The sequence below is a fragment of the Orbicella franksi genome, chromosome 5 (assembly GCF_964199315.1).
Source record: "Orbicella franksi chromosome 5, jaOrbFran1.1, whole genome shotgun sequence".
In the NCBI taxonomy this organism is placed as follows: Eukaryota; Metazoa; Cnidaria; class Anthozoa; order Scleractinia; family Merulinidae; genus Orbicella; species Orbicella franksi.
In genome coordinates, this window is record NC_138149.1 from 18,616,470 (window position 1) to 18,639,628 (window position 23,159).

Below are 23,159 nucleotides of genomic sequence, written 5' to 3' on the forward strand. Positions count from 1 at the left end.
AGTTAGATTTCTATGATGTCAAATCGGGGACAAAGTGTTCATCTCGTCGTCTTGTCACCTCAACTTGTCGTCTCGTCATGTCAACTTGTTATCTTGTCATGTCAACTTGCTGTATCGTCGTCTTAACTCATCTTCTCGTCACGTCAACTTAGTCGTCTCATTGTGTCGTCTTTTCAACTCATTGTCTTGTCGTGTCAACTCGTCATTGCGTCACTTCAACTTGTCGTCTCGTCCTGTCAACTCGTCACCTTGTCGTCTTGTCACTGTACTAGCCGCCATTTTGAATGTTGGGGTCTCAAATGTAATAAATATTCCTAAATGTACATAAAAAAGGTCCTAAATGTAATAAAATTTGGCCCTAAATGTAATAAAGGTCCTAAATGTAATAAAAACTTGTTCCAAGTGTGATAACATTTGGTCCTAAATGTAATACATTTTGGCCCAAAATTTAAACGTCTTGAGCATGATAAAACCTCATGTAAACCTGAAATCACAGACTGTGGTTAGAAGACAATATTTAACTGTTTGGCCTTTTGCCTTTATTATACAAAGGAATAAAAGCAAAAATGTTTTAAGTTAATGGCAATCACAATTAATGTTCTTTTATATTCAGATGCCACAGAAGTGAGTCACAATTTCACTTTTAATTATCTTTATTGCATGTCTTATTTTACAGGAGTCAACATCGACAGACCTTGAGTTAATTATTAACAATAGAAGGTATAAATTTCAACAGATATCTTTTAAAAAGTTTGGACACATGAATAATTGAGTAAGTTCTGGTGAATGTCCATCATCCCTGTCTCCTGTTCTTTTTTGAAGCTACTCTTTATAAGAGCTTATTAACATGTAAAGAGGCTGTCCGGCTAACCAAGTTGCCTGGCTACAACAAAGCCCACCTTTGGATGGAAAATTCGAGTTTAGAAAGCGTCATCGAAGTGTGATGTAGCGTGGGAAAACCATCTAGATTTCATGGCATGTATACTTTATCGTTAACATTTTTACAATTAACTGTTACTTTCTTTCCAGTTTCTACACCTAACAGCTTAATTTTTGGCCATTTTGCAGCCAATGGTTAACCCCATAGAGACCCTCATGTGATAACTGTTTACATACATGCAAAAAAAGATAGCCCGCCTAGAAGGGTGCTCCAGGGAAAGCACACAGGGTGGTTCAATTAGCACTTTGTCTTCAAAGTAAACACGTCAACAGGTTTTGTAAAGAAATACGAAAATTAGTCCATGGGCCAGACCCTCTCAGATGTACCACTCAGAGGGACTAGCTGAGAGTGTGACAAGAAAGAACACAAATCATTTTTTAAGAACCAAATTTCAATTTACCTCTTTAAAAGCGATGATATAGTAAGTTATGGATTACTTCAAATGTTGCAATGCATTATGGGGAAATTCAAGATGGCAACCTTCATGGCAGGTAAGTACGTTTGACTTATTCACTGATTTCGATAATCTTTAAGTAGAGATCTGATTAGAATCAACAATATATACAAAATATTAGCTGTATAACTAAACAATAAGCATTTTTATGACGATATAGTCATATTTTGAACCTCAAATTATATAAAAACTTACAGTCCTTCGAGATCTACATGGGCTCAACAGCCCAGCACTGTGTTGCCTTAATCATTAATTTTCATCGTTTGTAAGCCGGCATGTGTTTAAAACTCAATAAAAGCTATAACAAGTAGCTACATAACTAAACAATCAGCATTTTGATGGTTGTCTTGTGATAATTTGAACCACAAATTACGTAAAATATTACTGTCGCTCAGTCTTTGTATATATCGCCACACTTTGATGCACTGTGTTAATGAATTCTGAATCCAACTGCCTTTCAAACATTTTAAAGCGTGTAACTATTTTTTCTAGAAAAAATAACAATATTAAATTGACTGTCCTTACTTTACCTCTTTTTGAACATTTAAGGAGCAAAACAAAGAACTCTAGAAATTAGCAATGCAGAAGATAACAAGCGACAACGAAAACGAAACGAGTGCTTAATTCACTGAAGTGACGAAAATGGAGAGTTGTCTTCTTTAAAAGACCTTGAGTCATGGAAATCACTACTGAATGCTGCGGTTATTCATAACCATGAAGAGGTTCTCAATATCGCGAAAACGTTAAAGGAAGGAGAGGTGCCCCAGATCTCCTATCATCGAAAATGTCGCAGTATCTTTACGATGAAAAGGGATTTACAAAAGTTGTCTCACTCTGGTATCAAAGTTGAAGAACAAGGTGGCACAAGTAGCCGCAGATCTTCAGTCCGACAAACCGTGACAAGAAATAAAGGCATTAGGCCACCCCAACCTTGTGAACTATTCCAGATGACCTCAAAGAGTTTTTGTTCACTGTGCTAACTGGAAGCACTGGATTTCCAGGTTTGCAATCTTGTTCTCAAAAAGTTCAACGCCTCATAACCTCGTTTGGACAGGACTTGGTATTTGGTGTGAGTGGTGGACGACAGAAGCCCCCGAAGCACATCCTGCTTCCTTACGCTCTAAAATCTCTTACTAACAACGTTGAACTAATTCAAATTTAAAATTGCTGTAGCCACGGAATTGCATACTCCCAACTTGAAGAGAATACTTCACTTTGCCTTCAAAAGTTGGCAGCAACTTCATGCAACGAAGTTCCCCTCCCCCACAACATCCGTCCATTCATCAGTACCACCCTAGCCTGGGATAATATTGATCGTCTCGAGGAGACCTTGTCTGGTGAAGGCACTTCCCACCGAATCAATGGAATTGCAATTCAAACTAATCATTCTGGTCCCCAACCTCCATCAGCTTCAAAACCAATCATTGTGAAATCAAAGAGGAGAAGTATCGAGTCTGTGGAAGATGAAACTGTACCTATCTATAATGCCGGCGAGCGCTGTGGGCCCCATACGAGAGGATATGTGGAGGTCAGGTTAAATCAAATCGTGGAATGTGCATGGAGAAAGAACTTGTTATGGGTTTTAGTACGCATTCATGCAAGTCAGAAGCAATCTGTTCCTGGTTGGACTGGTTTCAATATTTTGGTACGTAATAACCAAGAAGTTGCCAAGGATAACGTGGGCTATCTTCCAACAATCAATGCCCCAGCGACGAACATGTCAGCTGTGTACCAAGTCCTCATCAATTCCCTACAGATTAAGGAAACTTTAAGCCTCCAAAGCACAGTTGTTGTGTTTGATCAGGCACTGTATGCTAAAGCTACTGAGATAAAGTGGAAACACAGGACACAGTTTAATGACCTTGTGTTGAGAATGGGTGTGTTCCATACCATTTGCACTTTCTTGTCAGTGATCGGAAAGCGTTTCCAAGAAGCTGGTTTACGAGACGTAATAGTCGAGTCTGGAGTAATTGCTGAAGGATCTGTGGTTGGTGTTCTAGAAGGCCGTACATATAATTGCGCCGTACGATTTCACAAGCTCATGTATGAAGCTCTTAACAGGCTAGCATGGATGGGATTTAACTCTTGGATTGAGGAACATCATAAAGAGAAGAAGCCTTTTGTTGATGCGTTTTTAAAAAGGACTGAAAGCGCTCTGTGATAACACATGTGAACAAGAATTCAAAGACAGTGGAGAGTCCCTCATTTGAAGAAGTATCGCAACTGTTCTGCTTGTATACGAGCTATCTCCGACATGATAATGGGAAGCTATCAAAGTTCTGGATGTCTTATGTTGACATGGTGGAAATATTACTTAGTCTGTTAAGAGGATCTTGGGAGGGAGATTGGGATCTTCACCTTTCATATATCAGTGAAATTGTCCCGTGGTGTTTCGCATATGATAACCTTAACTACGCCATGTACCTTTCAGCATATCTGCATGAAATGTCACATCTACCAGTAGAGCATCCAGACACCCTGGAATACTTGCGATCTGGAGGATTTTCTGTTCAGATTGGCGAAGACAACCCTTTTGGGAGAATACCTGTTGATCAGACGTGTGAGGAGACTGTCAACAAAGACACTCAAACTTCAGGAGGAACTAAAGGTTTCAGTCTAAGGCCTAATGCAGTGAGCAAATTCTTCCTGGTTGCTGAATACCGGAGCACCTTGCTGAGGCAACTCAAAGATATATTGCACATCAGTAGTTCTTGTTCCCAACACAAAGATCTACAACCAACAAGAATACAAAGAGATGAAGCTGATGTTCAATTCATAGTGTCAATTCTTCAAAACACTTGGCTCAACCCATTCATCCCTGACCTTCAAGACCTCGTCTGTCTTTCCACAGGAAAAGTTGCCACTCCTGATGCAGAGCACGACTTGCTACAAGCTAAAGATAAAGGAGAGGAAGCCTACAAAGCATTCCGAGAGCAATGACTTCAGTCTAATCCACCCAAAGTCAAGTTCCATGATTCAATCACGAAAGCTAAGCTGAAGACTTACTCACTTGAACAAGAAGGTATCAGTTAAAGCTGGTAAGAACCAAGAAGTGATCATCAAGGCCGACAGAAGACTGTTTGCTCAAATGATTGTCATCGCAGAGAGCAGAGACTTACAGATGAGAGAAGTGTTATCCCATCCTCTCGGACCACTCCCTTGGTCATTAGCTACCGCAGATGGCTTGATGCGTAAGACGAACAAAGCGTCCTTGGCTAAAGAACTGCATAAAAATGTCAAAGCAGCAGATGCCATTCCCAACCCTCAGCATGTGTAATAGATGGGATGGCTTTTGTCCAGTGTTTGAAAGGTGATGAGACATTTGCGGCAGTTGCTGAAACTCTTCTTTGCAGAGTTCTAAACGAAGGTGGAACAAGTGACAGGATTCATGTCATCTTCGATGATTACAGAGAGGAATCCATAGAGAACGCTGAAAGAGAGAACAGGGGTGACGGTTTAGGAAGCGAATACCGCAATATTCAAGGTGAACACAAGGTTAAACAGTGGAGAAGATTCCTGTGTAGCTCAAAGAACAAACAAGCTTTCATAGTGTTTGTAACCAGCGAGTGGAAGAAAGAAAAGTACACAGAGAAGCTATCAGGAAAGACTCTGGTTGTCACATGTGGTGAAACCTGTTATCAATTATCGTCTGGAATAATGCAACCTATCAGTGAGCTCGAATCAACCCAAGAGGAGCCTGACACCCAAATCCTCTCACATGAAGCCCATGCAGCTAAATCGAGGTTTGCTTCGGTTGTCATAGTATCAGAAGACACTGATGTGTTGGTACTTCTTTTGGTCTTCAAGAGCTTTATTCCTTCTTCAGTATTCATTAAAAGTGGTTCACAGACCAGAGTCAAGTACATCGATATCTCAAGAGTAGTTGAGAGGGTTGGAGCAAGTGTATGCAGATCACTGCCGGGCTTTCATGCATTCACAGGGTGCGACACTGTTAGTGCTTTTGCCGGACGGGGAAAGGTTGAAGATTATCGAATTGTAAAGCAAACTGCTGAATTTCAAGAGATGTTCCAGCATTTGGGTATGTTCTGGAATATGTCTGATCACCTGTACCATAGTCTTCAGAAATTTACATGTGCCATGTACTGCAGCAACCCTGGGTAAAGTGACATCAATGAGTTGCAATATCGACTGTTCTGTTTGAAGAGAGGAGACGTTGATTCCAACCAACTGCCACCCTGCAATGCTACACTGCACAAACACTCACTACGAGCAAACTACCAGGCTGCTGTCTGGAGACGAAGTTTACAAAGATGCCCAGCCATCCCATCACCAGTGGGATTTGGCTGGTGTAGTGAGGACGAAAAGCTAGTCGTAGACTGGATGGGTGGTCAGCCAGCTCAGCAAGCTGTTCTAGAACTACTATCTTGCCAGTGCAGTAGGTCCTGCAAACTTCCATCGTGCTCCTGTATTGTCAATGGGCTGAAATGTACTGATATGTGCCGGCTTCAAGATTGCACAAACAGGCCAGATGATGACGACGATGTTTTATCCGTTGACGACAATGACGATGAAGAAAGCGAAAGGTAAGAACCTCATAACCATAGGAAAAATATGAAATAACTTTCCTTATACATACTCTTACATTCGTAAGGTTTAGTTTCGAACGATGTACTCTTTTTAATGTATCGAGTAACTGTTTGTGGTTGTCATGGCAACCGCTAAATGCTTTAAAATAACTTAGCTGTTATTTTTGTCTGAAATTAAACACGAGTCTTTGTTTACATTTAAGTGAAAATGATGCTTGACTGACGCGAAAAGGACAAGTGTGTGGACAATGTGTTTGGTACTGCTATGGCTTCAGAATGGATGATATCAGGACAAAGAAGACTCGTTAAGGGAGCTCTTTAAAACTCATTAGCTGAATAGTTAATCCAAGCCAGTGCTAGAGTGATCTACACGATTGAACTTTTTGACAACGTATATTGCAGTTGTTATTTTTTAAAATTAGGAAGTGAAAAGCCTTATTTTCAGTGACTTTTATTTCAGTTGTGGACTCATTGACCATTTCTGTCTCCATGGCAACGAGACAACCTTAAAAAAATTTCCCTCTTTTGCAATTGAATCAATGTCTTATTCTGCTAGGCCTAAAATGTATAAAATGTTGTTTGAAGAGAATTGTACAATGGACATCGCTCAGAATCTGAAGCTGTTAACCGGATCCATGGTCATTAGGCAGTTTAGATGATGTCATTTTATCACATGTTTAGAGCAAGAAAGCTACTGATAGAAGCTTGCTATCATACCTTAAAATAGACTTCAGTTATTGCAGATTGAGAAAATACGTGATAGCACTGGTCCCTCCACATGGTACAAAAAAACCACTTTTGGGGGTCTTGGCCCATGGACTAAATAGGCAGCCCCTAACCCCTCGAGCATTTTCGGACACTTGACGATCTGGTTTGGCTGTGCCGTCTCAAGCATATGTTTTCAAATCCTGTGTTCTTTATTTCCCTCCTGCTCCTTATTTTTCATTTTGTTCCGCAGGCATTAAGCTTGTGCCTCTGCTCTGCTAGTCACTGTATGTAATTATGGCAAATAATGCGTCACATCAGGAGTGACATGCTCCTGGTCACGTACAACTTTTAGACTGCCTAAATACCAGTATGGCAGCAGTTGGTAACTTTATTACATTTAGGACCAAAAGTTATTACACTTAACGTGACGAGAAGACGAGTTGAGACGAAGATATGGTGAGTTGACACAACGAGATAACAAGTTGACATGATGAGATGACAAGCTGAAGTGACGAGATGGCGCGATGAACATTTTGTCCACAATTTGACGTCAGATTTCTGGTCCTACAATTTCCACATCTTTTGATTTTCATGCTCTGGCAAAGGGGAGGTTGATGTGTATCGTTTTATGTCCAAACATAGTTCAGATCACTACATGCTTTTTTGTCTCGATCCCTGGTCAGACCTCGCCACCAATGCGTCGTCATGGATGAATTTGATGCATGCAATGACAGATTTTAAGTTACACACCACCTGAAAATGTCTACAATTAACTACTTTTAAGTAGTTAATTGTAGTTAAAAGTAGTTAATTAAAATAACCGAGAGTGAGGTCGGTACAGGAAAATCTCAAACTGAGGCCTTGCCGTATTGATCGAGGGATAGCAAGGTCAATACAGTAGGCCGAGGTTATTAAGTTGTTTATTATATGGCTCATGAATTAAAGAAAAGAAAAAAATTATTCGAGCAGAAGTCGTCAATTTACATCCGGCGATGTGTGCGTTTACCGATTCATTCATCGTCTCAAACCCAGGGCAAAGCTACACAGTCAGTGAAGTTTACGTATTCCGTGAAAAACACACATTTCCTTACGGGAAAAATGATTGTCACAGCCTCAAAAAGGTATTTTAGTATCATGGTGCCACAACTTGATGGGGGAGTTTTTCCGACTTTTGTGGCAAAATGTCAACGCATATAGAAAAGACAGAAAGTGTTTCAAAATAGTCCAAACCAACGGTCTTTCGGTGAAAGAAAATACTAATGCTTCAGAATGTACTGCTCAGAATAACTCGATCCCCGCATTCGCTTTGGACAACATATGTTCGCCTTCTTCATTCTGGGATTTATGGATGAACTTTCAAGCCTTGTGAACATCTAAAACTACCTGCAGTTATCAGAAACACTGCTACCGACAGAAACTGTCCGATTGTTTATATTTGATGATCCTGGAAGCTGATTTACACTTGCTTGTGCTAAAGCGAGGGAATCTATTTGATGAGAACTGTTGCGGAGTTCAATATTCAGTAATTGTTGTGACTAAGATGATAACTTATAAGTTTCTTCGTGGTGTTCTGCTCAGGATGCATGACAGATCTGCCTATGGTGTTTTTCACTTAGCGATTTTAGCTTTACCAGACTCGGTAAACTTTGATTGTTTTTCACCAGTGCCTGCCAAGGTCCAGCTGGTAAGTCAAAAATGACTTCGATTTTAATTTTTTTAAGGAAAAATCTTTAAACTTTTAGGTACTCGGATTAAATTTACTTTCTCTTACTGTTTTTAATTAGCTTTCATCGTTTCAATGTGCTTGAATTTTCAGAGCTGGGCTCTTCCTAATTTGCATAATCTGTAATCGGCCGATGGGCATTACGGCTGCATAATGACCACTCAGATCTCATTCTTAGCCGATCAGAACGCACGTTATATCGACCACAAGCCAAAGCCATATAATAAAGTAGTATAATAAACAAATCTGAAACAGCATTACTCACATAACCAGAAATTCTAATCATACGGTAACAGAAGAGGCGTAACATTCACAGCTATCTTGAAACAATATTTAGGCCATCACCTTAATGGGCAAGCAAACTTTCAGCCCAAAAATTATACATTATCTGGCAACATAATTTCCCAAAAAACTCTGTAGAAACTCTACTATCTTACGTACAATGAGAAGCTTTTTCAAGCGGTTTGAAACTGTGTAAATCAGACTGAGAAGTATTTCGATATGCCATTCAGCACTAAAACTCCCAGATACTTCTTTTTTCAGGCTCTAACTCTTACTCTTAAAAGAGTCCTGAAGGACAGCTGTACTGAGGAATATTCAAAATGGCAGACAAATTTAGTCATAAACAGTAAACGTGGGGTGATTGTAAGTACGGTGATTGTTTGATACGAGCTATTATAATAACATACAATTTGCTGGGAATTCAAGTGTCTCTAAAGGCAAATAACACAAGATGTTTAACTCGAAAGGAGCCAAAAATTATGTGCACTGAAAAGAACATATGTTTTCTCCAAGTTCCACACCCATATGGATGATTTAGACCATCAGCTGCAGCCAAAACGCTTTGCAGGCAGTTACAGTTGATCTGATACAGCTGGAGCTTAAAACTTCATACCAAATTCATGCCATAGAAGCTGTTTATTGGACTCTACCAATCTTCGCTAAGTGGCCTCTTTGATTTCGATGTTGTCGTGAGTTACTAGTGGGGCACATGAACGCAACAGATGGTAATACACTGCCTCTGGAGTTTTTGTGATGCGGATCTTACTTTCCCCGCTTCTCTGATATACAGGACACTCCCTATGCCGTAAGAAAATATCATGTGGGGCAGGCAGAGGTGGATCTGATGCTTTGTCTTGTAAGTGTCCCTTGCACCCGTAGCATGTTATGGCCTTCATCTTCAGCTTCGTCCATTCATTCAGAAATTTACAGTCCCATGGGAAAACCTATCCTCACAATAAATTCCTTATGAGCTGACCAGAAGTCACGTAAAGGTCACGCCGGGAAAGGTACATTTAGGTTATGGTTATCTAAAGCACTAAGTCTGGTCAATTTTTTCAAAGAACAAACAGCAACAACAACAACAGAACGTTAAGAACTAATAATTTTAAAATAATGAAAAGGAAGTGAAAGTGTCTGGATTGAGCAAAAATGTTTTATTAGCAGGAAATTCAGGCATCCAGCAGCCTTTTGAAATTTTCACCGGGTTATTTTGCCATCTAAGCAAGAGAAAAACTAAAAATTTCCTTTGCTATGGAGTTCAAAATCAAATTGAATTGGGCAGAATTGTCACCCGCCACCTGTTACGCGCCACCTGCCACCTGCTGCCCTTACCCGCCACCCGCCACCCACAGAAAAGACCTGCTGGTGTGTTTTGCTTTCAGCAAATCAAAGCTTTCTTGAATTGCTATCAAGAACTAGCCAAAAATCAAGCAATATTCTATTTTTTTAGAATGTGAATAAATCACACAGCAGAATTCCATCAACATTTTCAGACATTCTGGATACATTTTGTGATTTAAATTACAGAAGTTTTGTTGTCCATTTGTATTTTTACAACTTTATTTATCAATCAAATATAAGAGCGCTGTAAAACAAAGTTAGTTCAATCATGTTTCCAGCCTCTGGCTGGACACCTGCTAGTATCCATTAGGGATAAAACATATTACATCTTGGAAAATCTGGCAAACTTTGTGTTCATCTTCTGGAGCTCAGTAAATATGGTACTTGCAAGGAATAATGATTCCACCTCCTTCAGACCAGTTGGATGGCCACTGATGATGTTATTTCACTAGGAAACAATTGAAGTTGATAGAAAGTATATCAGTAAATTCTTGCGGTCAAACCTAAGCTGTATTATTCTTTGATACTTATAGAATGTTGTTAGGTTAGCGAACTCACCAGAAGACTTGAAGTTTGCCCATAAATCAGATTGTTTACTGGAATAATGCCTACCACCAAAACCCAGCTGGAACGTGTCCAACAAGAGGTCAATTACTGTAATAAATCATGGCGACTTTTGTAGGGTCGTGAATATTATCAAATTCACAGTTGCGAACATTTTATCAAACATTCTTAGACAAGGAAAATCCTATATTTTGTAAGATGGTAATTATTTCTCTGCTTTTGCCCCTACAACACTAGTGACTGTCCATGATCCGTTTATTTCCCATTCAGAGACAGACCATTATAATATTTTTTGAGGTGGAAGGGGAGGGCTGGGCAATGTACTTACATCCCTTAGAAGCCTGTTCAGTGCGTCCAAACGAGACAGCCTACAGTAAATTTTGATTGGCTTGTTTACTCATGTTAACATATCTCAACCTTTTATATGTCAGTCTGTTCTTAGTCTGTCACTTGACTAGTTACCTCAAATGTCTTCCGAAGTCTTTCAGTGACTAAGGAGTGTTTCCAGTGGTTTGAACTTAGAAAGGTTAGCCAAAGAATTTGAGCTTAGGGGCTTCTCGACCCACCAGTCCTTGAAGTACCTTCAGAAAGAAGATCTTGATGCTTTTTTCTCGTCACAACTAAAATTTCTGTTGGTTGAGAACCGCATTCTTCAGGTGGAGATAACCAAATTGAAAGAACCAAATTTACTGCCATGTGAACTTTTACCACCAGTTCAAGTTTCAAGACAGGTATTTCCTGCAGTGGCAACACAGCTGTTCAACGATATATGTAAAAGCTTGCTACCAGAGCTGGTTTCAACTTCAGGTGCAAATTTACTTCCTGCAACACAACACTTTCAAACACCCCTAAATGACAGCTCGAAACCTGAACTAAGTCGGCCAACAAGCTCGAATTATCTATAACAGCAGTTTCAGCCCACCCAGGGTCTTCAAATGATACAGGTACAGTTTGATGGTACAAAACATCAGCTGGCCCTTCACAAAAAGGAGATCGAAGAATGGGTCCATTTCAACATCCATTTCTGACCCTAAGCACCCAGAAGTCAGTAAAGACTACAAGAACTAAACACCCTAATCAAGGAATTGGAAAAGAAAGAGGTGAAGGCCAAAACGATTTAGGACTTTTCAGAAGTGCAAGGCAGAGAGCGATGTCTATTTTTTTTGCAGTCACAAGGCTGCAGCTTTGTAAACAAAATCAAATAAAATGTATTGACAGATCAGCCCTCGATAAGGGTCTGTTAGTTCTAAAGAAAGCACTGGGAAACAAAATCCCACTGAATGAATTGAGGGACTGGGAGCTTCCTCACGTAATTAAGCCTTTCAAACACACAAATTTCTTAAAATAATTTTGTGTGCATTTACTTGTGGTTAAGTTTATCTTTTTGTATGAAGTTCAGTCATAAGAGAAAAATGTTGTGTTCACTGACATGTCACTTTTAGAAGGTGATTTCCATTGTGTTTAGTTTGGAATTTCACATAAGTAATGGTCTTAGCAATACTTATACTTTGTTTATCATTACTGTTTAGTTCCATTTATACAGTGTGACAGACATTGAATTATAGAAATGAAAGCAAATAAAGGTTCTGTTTCACTCTGACTTTATGGGACCACCTTTTCTTTGCCTATAATTGGGGAATTGGTCTTTTCAAACTTTTTTTTGTGACAGCCATATCGAGACTGTTTCATGCTGCTTAAAAAAAGGATTGAAATGAACCAATCAAAAAGTGAGCAAGTTTCCTGAGATGTCCACAACCCTATGCAACTTTGTTGGGTTTCAGATTTTTGTTGTTAAACCATTGTTTGCATTCTTGAGTTTCATTGGCCCATTTACAGAAAAAGTAGCCATCCTTTGTTCTCAATTAAAGCTCTGATTGGTTAACTTTGTTCTGAGTGGCCCAGTTCAAGCGGTGGCTCTGTAAAATACTTATAATAAGTTAATTGATTTACACAAGAGACATGCACTGCAAGCAATGATGGAACTGATGCACTCCACTGCAAGCAATGATGGAACTTGATAATTAACAATTAGATTATAAGCTCAAGATTTCTATGAGGTGATAGTTGATGAGGCCATCACCTCATAGAAATCAAGAGTTAATAATCTCATTGCTTTAGTAGAATTCTAACTGAAATATCCTTCAAATGGCGATTCCAATTACTTCTGTTCTTAGTAAAACTTCACACTTAAGAGAATTCGCGAGGACTAAAAGACAGAAAGTTTCTGCAAGAATTGCGCGTTGTACATTCATCTCACATACAAAGATGTCGATCGTTTTCAGAAAGGGTCGGACCATGAATTATATTGCTTGAAAGCCAGCCAGGTAAGCAAAGTTCACGCTCGAAACATTCTCGTGAGATAACAATTAACTGAGCTGATTGCGGTATGAGTTCAATCTACGAAAACACTGACAAACAATAGGCAGTCAATGATGGTATGTGGCTACTATTATTATTTATTATTATTTAGAACATTGCAGTAAAACAAATCATATTGCAATAAAACAAGCTAAACACGAAAACGCTTTTTGGACTCGTAGCTCATTAAAAACATGTGACTTGTTTCTTGCACCGCACAAAATATGTCGATCTCCAATGTTATCTTTACAACATAAAGATAAGACTTTCAGTAACTTGAGCTAAATATCTTACCTCCAAGTTAGTTGGCTTTCAAATAGGGTGTAGGAAAAAAAATAACGTGTGAATTTGGAGGCACATTGTGCGGGAGAATTAAACCTTCGATTGTGCGGGATTATTGGCAAACCAATGTTCTTGCCAAGTCCCAAGGAAAATCTGCATTGACGATAGTTTAGCCGGTTATTTCACTAGTAGTTCAAATATATTTAGCAGTCTTAATTAGCAATCGCCAATTCTTTTAGAAAACTGTGTCTGACTACAAAAGAAAATCATATTGCATGACATGAACTAGACGAGCATGAAACCAAAATAAATGGCAAAACAGAATGCCGCATCTTCCCTTATAAATGAGAGTCCTTTTTAAAAAATACTCTTGCCTTGATTCAATAAAAATGTGTAGCTTGAATATTTCTTCATAAACTGCGTTAAGGGTAGCAAATTCTTGGAAGTTATCCACAAAATACACAACTTAGCGGAGGCGGCGTGGCCGAGTGGTTTAGGGCACTGGATTTGAAATCTGGAGGTCCCTGGTTCAAATCCTCCACCCTACCGCTATCTGGATTTGTTCTCGGTAGCCCCGAGTTCAACTCCTCGGCCACGTTGTGTAAATAGCCAACTGGTCAGCCTCCCACCAGTTGGGATTCTTAATAGTTTATGTTATATTTGAAATATTTGTTTATTTCTTTACAGTGTCCCCAATTAGCACATTAGTGCTAAATACATCGACACTTAAATAAAGTGATTATTATTATTATTATTATTATTATTATTAATAACTTGAAAGTTCGTGCAACTTATGTGCAATGCAATTTGTGCCTAGTCACAGGACTGTTGTTTTCGTGAAGGAGTTTATCATGATTCGTTTTGGCTCTCTCGAAAGGGATTATTCGCTCTTCAAAGAAGATATGACTCTTGAAAAGGGTTTAAGATCGCAACACGGCAAAGATGTTCAGCTACACAATTTATTCAGATTGCCTCGACCAGTAAACAAACTTCATACAATTTCTGCTAGCATTTACAAAGTAATCACCATAAGTTGTAAAAAGACCTCGAAAATTCTTTGCAAACAACTTCTCCATCAATGCGTAGACAGCTGTGCTTCATTCTTGAACCAAAATGGTTTAACCTCACAACTTGTGATAGGATGAGGATACTAAAAGAAGCAACTTGAATAGTAAATATCTAAGCAGAACTCTTGTGCTAAAATGTCCTGATTCTTTAGTTTGCTTTTATTGTGTCCAATACGCGTTTTAGTAAAGTACAATTTGATACCGTGGTACAAAGCCTGAGTAAACGCTCTTAAAGCGTCTAGTTTAATATTGTAATGCACTTTTTTGATCATTGTATGTTAAAAAGCTGCGCAAAATAAATTAATAAGTTATTATTTTTACAGTATTCAGAAAATGGCTCTTTTGAGAGACCCTACACCCTGCGTAAATTTGTGTCACGCTGATTCTACATTACATTGCATGTTTCAAAAAAGTGCTCTTTTAGGAGCCATGACATCTAAGAAAATAAATTTACCAACAATGAACTCTTCTCTTACTTCAAGTTTCTACTAGATTCATTAATTGTCAATGTCAGAGAAAACTGGGCAGGACCAAAATATCAAGGTCGGCCATTTACCTTCATCTTTTCACAGTATAAAAGCTATCTGAAAAGATTAACAGCCATGACATTTGCCCAGGTAGGTGTTCATTTTTTATCGAGATATTGCCACATCATGATTTTGGCCTCTCAAGCAGTCTAGCTAAAATGGCCAAAATTTCAGGTAACTTTAGGTGAGCCTACAAGATACTTCGTACATATTCCAGAAACTCTTAATTTTGCACAATAATACTTTCTCCTTATTAGTTGACTGAAATGTATTTGAGGTATTTCACTTTAATTCTACGGTTTTAATGAGGTGCCAAATATTGCCGCTGAATCATTAATGAGCGTGACCCAAATCTTAGCCATTTTCAACGAGTCATCTTTCGAAAGTGTGGCAGTATATTTCTACAGAAAAACATTTTTGTGATAGTCTCTTACACTGTTTTCAATATCCAGTTTAGTTAAAATTGGTATCTACAGGAAAATTGGAGTAATTGGTCTCGCAAAGTCCAAAAAGAATCATTAGTCAGAAATATTTCCTGTCAAATGGTTAGCGAAAAATATCACCTTATTGTGACTTCCTGCGATTGTTAACCGCGTGGCCATGGGCCAAGCGTGGTTCATGTTCTACCCTTGGTTTATTTTTTTTTATTTTTTTTTGTCGGAGACCAGACGCAGATCTCCACTCGGCCAACTTTGAATTACGCAATCTGTAATGTTTACTCGCCAAACCTTGTTTCTTCAGGGTCAACAGAAATCTCAGATTACAAAATCACGCCGAACCTACACGTTGTAAAAAAATCTCTTCAAAACCCTGACATTGAAGCGATATATCACTTTAGCATTAATAGCTACCACACATCGGCACAAGGTAAATCTATTCCTTAACAATCCAGCTTTATTGTGCTAAAATTTCAGCGAAATCGAACAAAACCAGAATTAATTACAATTTTTTTTGTGACCTCACTCCCCAGACTTGACCTAACAAAGGGAGCAACGGTCGCCCATAGCAACCGAAAAACACGAACATAACAAAGCCGACGTTTCGGCCAAAAAACTCCAGAATTATCGCCTGAAAGCTTAAACTTGAATGGGAACATCTCTTTCGAACTTTTTTCAACTCATTTAGACGAAAGAATGGCCTCGGCGGGCTACAAAAATGACAAAGAGAAAAAACAGAACAAGACAGTAGAACAAACCGATAATATTTCACCGCGTGGCTTTCGGCACGAAAACGAAAATACAGCTTACTTCTGGATAAATTCAGCCTTAGAAGCCACCAACTGGTCCCATATTACTTTGTGTATCCTTACAAATGTCCTGACTTCCATCTCCGAAAGATTTGGCCCCAATTTTGAGCAAATAAACATTTTGCTGACAGCAACCACCATTACGGTGGCTTGCATGCTAAATTAGCTAACTTGACAAAATTCTCCCAAGGGGGGAGGATGTGACGAAAAGAGCTGAAAAATGGCCTGTAATTGGCTAATGATGAGATCATCCCACTGTCCAAATTTGGTGACAATCGAAAGTAACGCCAATTTTCTGTCACGTTTTCAATCTGTAGCCACTGGAGTGACCAAAATCGATACATCGGTCGGGATAGAGTTTCATTATTAAATTACATGACTTGTGTGACTACTTTGCTAGCCCTTTACTCGTGGAAAACACCAATCAAATTTAATCATGTCTTTAAAGAAAGAAAGCTGTTGTTAATAGTGTTATTATCGTGTGGTTCATATTGTTCATGACCATACATATCCCGAAGAAAGTTCTAGATTAGGACCATTACATCATTGGAGATTTGTCAACGGCTACCACTGATGGTGCAATAATACAGTGTGTGTTGATCAAGTGATGTGATGTCTACAGTAAGAAAAGAATCATCAATGACTACTTTGAAATGTGCACTACATTCCGACGGTAGTGCTAAGCAAACAGTTAAATTTTAAAAGTGCGGTTATAAGATCTAAAAGATCTTCTTGTTATCCATGATTTACTGAAAGATCTGCAAAAAATAGTTGGCTGGAGTGCAGAATAGACTATTTAAGCTGTGACATGGTTATTAACCTTTGTAAACATTTCAAACTCACCAAATCCTTACCATTATCTAGGCTAAAGTTTCCCGTGAAAATTCTATTTTCAACATCACGCTACAAAAAACAAAGTGGATCTTCAGTTTGCTGGTCTTTTTTGTTGTTGAGTAGAACAAACTGCAAGTTAATAGTGAGCGTAGCTTTACCCCAAATTTAATTTTAGGACTTCTGCAAGCCCCTTGTTTACATCTATTTCTCATTTTTGGAAGGTGTGATACGTTACAGATTCAAAGGTCAGACAACAGGACTTCACAATGTTGATCTTACTTAATGGTTTCTCCTTGGTTTTGAAAACATTAACTGTTCTTTTGGATCAGAAAAATCACCTAGCAGTGAGGGTTGTGAGTCAATTATCAGTGTGCAAACGAGATGGTTGAGGAAAGATGTCAGAGTTGGTGTCTATTTGGCACAGCCGAATGTACATGTAAACAGTGAGGAAATGCAGGTTACAACAAAACTTCCCTACTATCCAATTCACAAAAGGATCATAATGGACAGATGACTGGAATAAACATCTCAATACTTGTAATAGTTGCTAGGCCATGATTGCCAGTGGAAATCTTTCTTGTAGTTAATGTTGCCATTTGTATCGTGGCAGGTTAGTACAAAAAACACAGTTTTTAACCAATCAGACTGCGCCTATTTTCTTAGGGCTCTTTCTTAAAGGTTAATAATGATATCACAACTTAAATTTTCTATTCTGTGCTCCAGCTAATGTATTTTTTGCAGATCTTTTAGTAAATCATGGATAACAATCACAGGAAGTCACAATAAGGTGATATTCTTTGCTAAGCATTTGGCGAGAAATGTTTCTGACCAATGAATTTTTTTTACTTTATGAGACCAATTACTCCAATTTATCTGTAGATACCATTTTCAACTAAACTGGGTATTGATAACTGTAAAAGACTATCACAGAAATGTTTTTCTGTAGAAATAAACTGCCGCACTGTTGAAAAACAACCAGCTGAAAATGGCTACAATTTGGGTCACGATCATTAACGATTCAGCAGCAATATTTGGCACCTCATAAAAACCGTAGAATTAAAGCATAAGATCTCAAATACATCTCAGTCAACTGATAAGGGGACAAGTGCTATTGCGCAAAAATAAGAGTTTCTGGAATATGTACAAAGTATCTTGTAGGCTCACCTAAAGTTGCCCAAAATTTCGGCCATTTTAGAGCGCTTGAGAAGCCAAAATCATGATGTGGTGATATCTTGATGAAAAACGAATGCCTACCTTGGCAAATGTCATGGTTGTTAATCCTTTCGGGTAGCTTTTATACTGTGAAAAGATGAAGGTAAATGACCGTCCTCGATCTTTTGGTCCTTCCTGGTTTTCTCTGACAATGACACTTAAAAAGCAATTCAACAAAACATGGAAAATTAATGTTTGCATGTGAGATAGAAAGCCAGAAACTTATCATTTAAGAGCAAGCAAGAGACTTGATAGACAATTTGTTTACAAAAAAGAGGCATGAAAAACCACAACTGTGAGTGAATGAGAGACTTGGAAAAAAGTTAAGTCATTTATGAGATGCACTAAAACAATCAAGTAATGTTAGAGTGGTCAACTGTCAGGGAGTGAAGACTAGATGAAAAATTTGTTTATACAAGAGACCATCTAAAAGTGTGTCAACTGTAAAGCCTCAGTACATTGTAGTTCACAATAGCGACCTTAAAGCAAAAGGAAAAAGACTGATATTCTTGTTATATCTTTATGTTGATGTTCACATTACCGACATAAGCAATTATGTCGTTATGTCATGTGTCATTTTCATTATGTCGCTTGCTTATATGACTCGGGAGACATCCTAGCTCTTTTTCAACTTTTTACACTTGTCTTAGATCATTATGGAGGGTGCAGTAGCCTCATGGTTAGTGCACTCGACTCCAGATCAAGTGGTTTGGGTTTGAGCCCTGGCTGGGGACATTGTGTTGTGTTTTTAGACAAGACACTTTACTATCACAATGCCTTTCTCCACCCAGGTTTACAAATGGGTACTGACAAATGTAATGCTGGGGGTAACCCTGCGATGAACTAGCATCCCATCCAGGGGGGAGTAGAAATATTTCTAGTCCTTCATGCTACAGAAACCGGGATAAGCTCCAGCCTGATGGGCCCCTTGTCTCGCATGTAGATGTGCAGTTTTTTTATATGATAGGAAAAATGACATCGATAGTCTGTCAGTTATTGAGAAATATCAAGGGCATTGTTGTTGGTGTAAGCCTCAAGTTTTTCTCAAAAAAACTGTTAGCTGAATATTTATAAGTTATGATGGGAAATGATTGTCAAATCAAAGGGAAATTAAAGCAATGAGATCAAAGTTCTCAACTAAACAACTCTTTCTTTCATTTTTCACTATAGTTTCTTATGGCTGTCATGGATGAAAACTATGGAAAGGCCAAGGAAATCTGCCACCAAAGTAGGCAATGAGTTATGTTTCTTTCCTCTTGCACCACAAACAGCCACTCTTCAAGTGTTGTTTTGCTAAGCAAAAGACATTTACATGTTAGCTTAGCTTACATATCAATGCTATTCGTACAAGATATCTAGCTGTGCAGCTAGTGGCCTTTTAACAAGGAGGTTGACTTGTATGTTTTGTGATAAGTGTCTCAATCAGTAACACTCTTCATGGTGATTACCCACCTGTGTGTAACTGGATGCTGATGAATAGACCTGTTTCATGGTACTGCATGTCTAGTTCATGGTGAGGTTTCCTAGCACTGAAGGTGAATAGTGAAGGATTTTACCCAGAAGCCATGTTAATATTCTCCGCTTTTCTCCCTAAGGAGGTTAATTACATCATACAGCTGTACTTGTTGATACCAACAAGTAAAAGAACCAACCCCACAAGTAAAGTCTCAAGCAAAAAAGTCTTTTGAGAAGGCAATACTTTAAAATTCTGGTGATAAGCCCCACTAGGTGATACATGAAAGCACACTATTTTCTGGATCAAGCAGTCTGTGTTTGAGCCCTGGCCAGGGTCATTGTGTCTTGTTTTTGGGCAAGGCACTAATAATTTTCGTAGTGCCTCTAAATGGGTAACAGCAAATTTAAATGCTATGAGTGTAACCCTGCAGTGGACTAGCATCCCATCCAGTGGTGGAGTAGAAATACTCCCAGTCACTTCAAACACCAGAAAGGAGGATAAACTCCACTGGTCTGATGCAGACTTTACCACCTTACCTTGCCTCTGACTTTCTCTAGCCCCCACTAACTGCCCCTGAGTCTCCAAGGACATTAATTTCTGACTAATTCATCCCTCAATTGTCAGAAGTTACATTTTGTCTCAACATATGCAGTGTTAACATATTTTGTGTCAACATGTTACCAAGAGTGTAGTTACAGCATCAGTCGCACTTGGGGCAGATTTATATGCAGCTGATATAGACACATGTATCATGTCTGAAACTCATCTTGAGCATGAAGTTCAAGATTCGGTTGTTACCATTTCAAAGTGCAATACTATTGATCCCAGACGTCTTTTGAAATTGCTTTTTTTTTCAGGCCATTGCACGCACCATTGGTTTTAGCCACGGATTAAAAAAAATGGATTATGTGATGACAAACATCTCTTGGCTACAGTTTGCAAATCCCTCAAAAGCATCAACTTTGAGGCAAATCTTGTCCTTGCAGTGGATTTTGCATCGTTCAAACTCTTTTCTGTGGCATATCTTGAATAGCATCTTGCTAGAAAGTTCAAAACTCAACAAAATTGCAAACAAACTGTAAAGCACCTTCCCTGACGGCCTTGCATGATCACTTTTTTTAATCCAGGAATGAAACCAACGGTTCCTGCAACGGCCTGAAAAAATGTTCATTTGCTAAGATGTCCGGGATCGATGGTATCTATAGACAGGACAGATATTGGTTTGATAATGACAAGTTACAGAAGGGAGGAGTGTCTATATATACAAGGAATAATGTCAAAGTTACCAACATTACAAAATCCGAAAGGTCTGAATGTATTAGCGTTATTTGTAACATTGAACTCCTTCCAAGTCATAAGATGCTTATGTATGCACAGGCAGCAAAGACATACTGTTCGTGAAATTAATTTATAAACAACTGAGCCAAAATATTTATGTAATAGTTCAACATATATTATTATTGTTCTGTCTTAATAACATTGTCTGTTTCTTTGTCCTGGTCAATATCCGGTCTATTTTGCTGCGTTACTTGGCTAGTTCGCTTGCCATAATGGCCATGTGGGAGCCATTATCTTAGAGTTTTATCAACGGTCCAAATGGTATTAAAAGATCGAAAATATGAGGTAAGACATAGCCTGTATACGTTCAGCTGAATGTCTCCTTGTTTGTCCTGGCTGGTTTAAACATTTTTTGACATTTTTTTTCACTTTTTGCTATCAGAAGTATCATCCACTGTAATTTTATAATTTAGGGATATTGATGATATGTGAATTAAAAAAAGTGTTCAAACAAGTGTCAGTGATTGTACTCAACTACTATCATGTGTTATCAAGTCATTGTACTCGTACTCTGCAGTCTGGGCAATGGGAGGTGGAACACTGCACTAGAAATTTAATTTTTGTCATACAAGCATTTTGACTTTGTATCAACACCTGATCAATATGTTTTATTTGAGAAGTTCAGCTATCACACAGCTCTTTGTGGAACTGTTTACCTGACAGCCACTTGAAGATTCAGATTGAATCCTGAAACAAGCGTGGATTCACTCTTCTATCCACAAACTACTACCCACTGATCAACACATAGATGTAACCTTAAAACAATCTAGCATAAGAAGCATACAGAATGTATCAACACAATTGTTTTCTTTTCACTGCACCAACAGCAATATTTTAACAAAAGAACATACATCGTACATGCAAATTGATTGCTGTTATTCAACACTTCATTATTTCTTTACAGTCATTGCAAAAACTTATATCAGAACTTCCATGGAATTCAACACTATTGACAAGGTGTCTATCTGGGACAAACTGTTGAATTCCCAGTTGCTGACTTTATTATGTAACAGGCCTTGTCATTCCAAGAAACCTTCTTAGCACTACCTACACAAGTTAATTTGACATTTGAAAACAAAGTATTCTGCTGTCAATATAATTTCTGCTTAAAAACTTGTAAGGACTTGTTTAATATCAGCAATCTAAAAATTATAATTAATCAATTCTTATACCATTGTCCTTCAAGAAATTGCCTACTCACTTGTAGCACTTTAACTCTCAAATAGTCAAATTTACAAGTCACACTCCAACTGAATGGAATAAAAGTACCCCACACAAATACACACTGCAGACCTGTTATTGAAAAATCTAAGAAATCATTACTTCCAGAAAGAAAAGGAATGTCAGGCACAATTACTAATCATCTAGTCTTGTAAAAACCAGGCTTAATGAAGTAGGCTGTTAACCATTCCACAACACACTGGTTGTGAGTCTGTTGTATCCAGCTTCCAAAATGTCTGCGCTATTGCCAACTTTGTACCCTCCAGGTGGTGGGAAAATAAGGCATACAGTTTAAATTTCAGGACTACAATAGAGCAGAATTATGCTGAAAAATATTAGGATCATACCATCATTATGCCTGAAGGTTATTCTCAAAATTAGGTAAAGGTAAAGTCTGCATACGAGCCAAATGGCCTATCACACTGGAGTTTTATCCCGGTTTCTGTAGTATGAAGCTGCTAGGAGTATTTTTACTCCTCCCTGGATGGGATGCCAGTCCATCACAGCATTACCCACCATCATTTAATTCACCAGTACCCATTTCTACACCTTGGCAGAGAGAGGAACAACAAAATGTCCCCAGCCAGGGCTCCAACCCGGATTGCTCAATCCAGAGATGAGCGCACTAACCATGAGGCCACTGCACCTCACAATTTTATCCTTCTAAGGAAGTTATTTGCGTGAGTAAAATACTGTCAATGTAAAAAAGGAGTGCAAATGAACACTGTAGAAGTGTAATAAACAAGCAACAAGTGCGGGACTTATGCCTCCTTTGAATCTCCTGTGAAATTTTAGGCAAAAAACATCTACCATTTATCTAGTAGCTGATCTTAGGATAGTTCTATTACACGTAAAACAATTTATGACTTGCTGCAGTAATCATTTACAACTAAAGTAGTAAATGGCACTATATCTCCTGTTACATGATTAAATTCATCATTTTCACTAATAATTTTGTTTTGCTTTTGACTCAAACTTTAGTTTTGTTGCTGGAGCCAGACAATAAAACATGCAGCGAATTCCATGCTGTGATTGTGGAAAAAATGCAGCAAGGTTTGT

At 38.5% G+C, this 23,159-nt stretch overlaps 3 protein-coding genes across 11 annotated transcripts in view; 2 read left to right on the top strand and 1 right to left on the bottom strand.

Moving 5' to 3' along the window:
- Window positions 1-23,159, bottom strand: part of LOC145487527 (uncharacterized) — a 572,009-nt gene that overhangs the window by 227,280 nt on the left and 321,570 nt on the right. The window lies entirely within an intron of this gene.
- The window catches only part of LOC145487565 (uncharacterized), a 400,759-nt gene that overhangs the window by 217,382 nt on the left and 160,218 nt on the right, over window positions 1-23,159 (top strand). The gene's annotated exons all lie outside the window — the stretch shown is intronic.
- Window positions 1-23,159, top strand: part of LOC145487541 (uncharacterized) — a 111,379-nt gene that overhangs the window by 69,181 nt on the left and 19,039 nt on the right. For 8 of the 9 annotated variants that reach the window (XM_081466372.1, XM_081466367.1, XM_081466366.1 and 5 more), the window contains 2 exons: window positions 19,256-19,313; window positions 23,082-23,153. In XM_081466372.1, the coding sequence (XP_081322498.1) occupies window positions 19,256-19,313; window positions 23,082-23,153 (130 nt within the window). Of the gene's footprint in view, window positions 1-768; window positions 5,939-6,144; window positions 7,851-19,255; window positions 19,314-23,081; window positions 23,154-23,159 lie in introns of those variants that run through there. The other variant, XR_014049417.1, reaches the window with a different exon arrangement.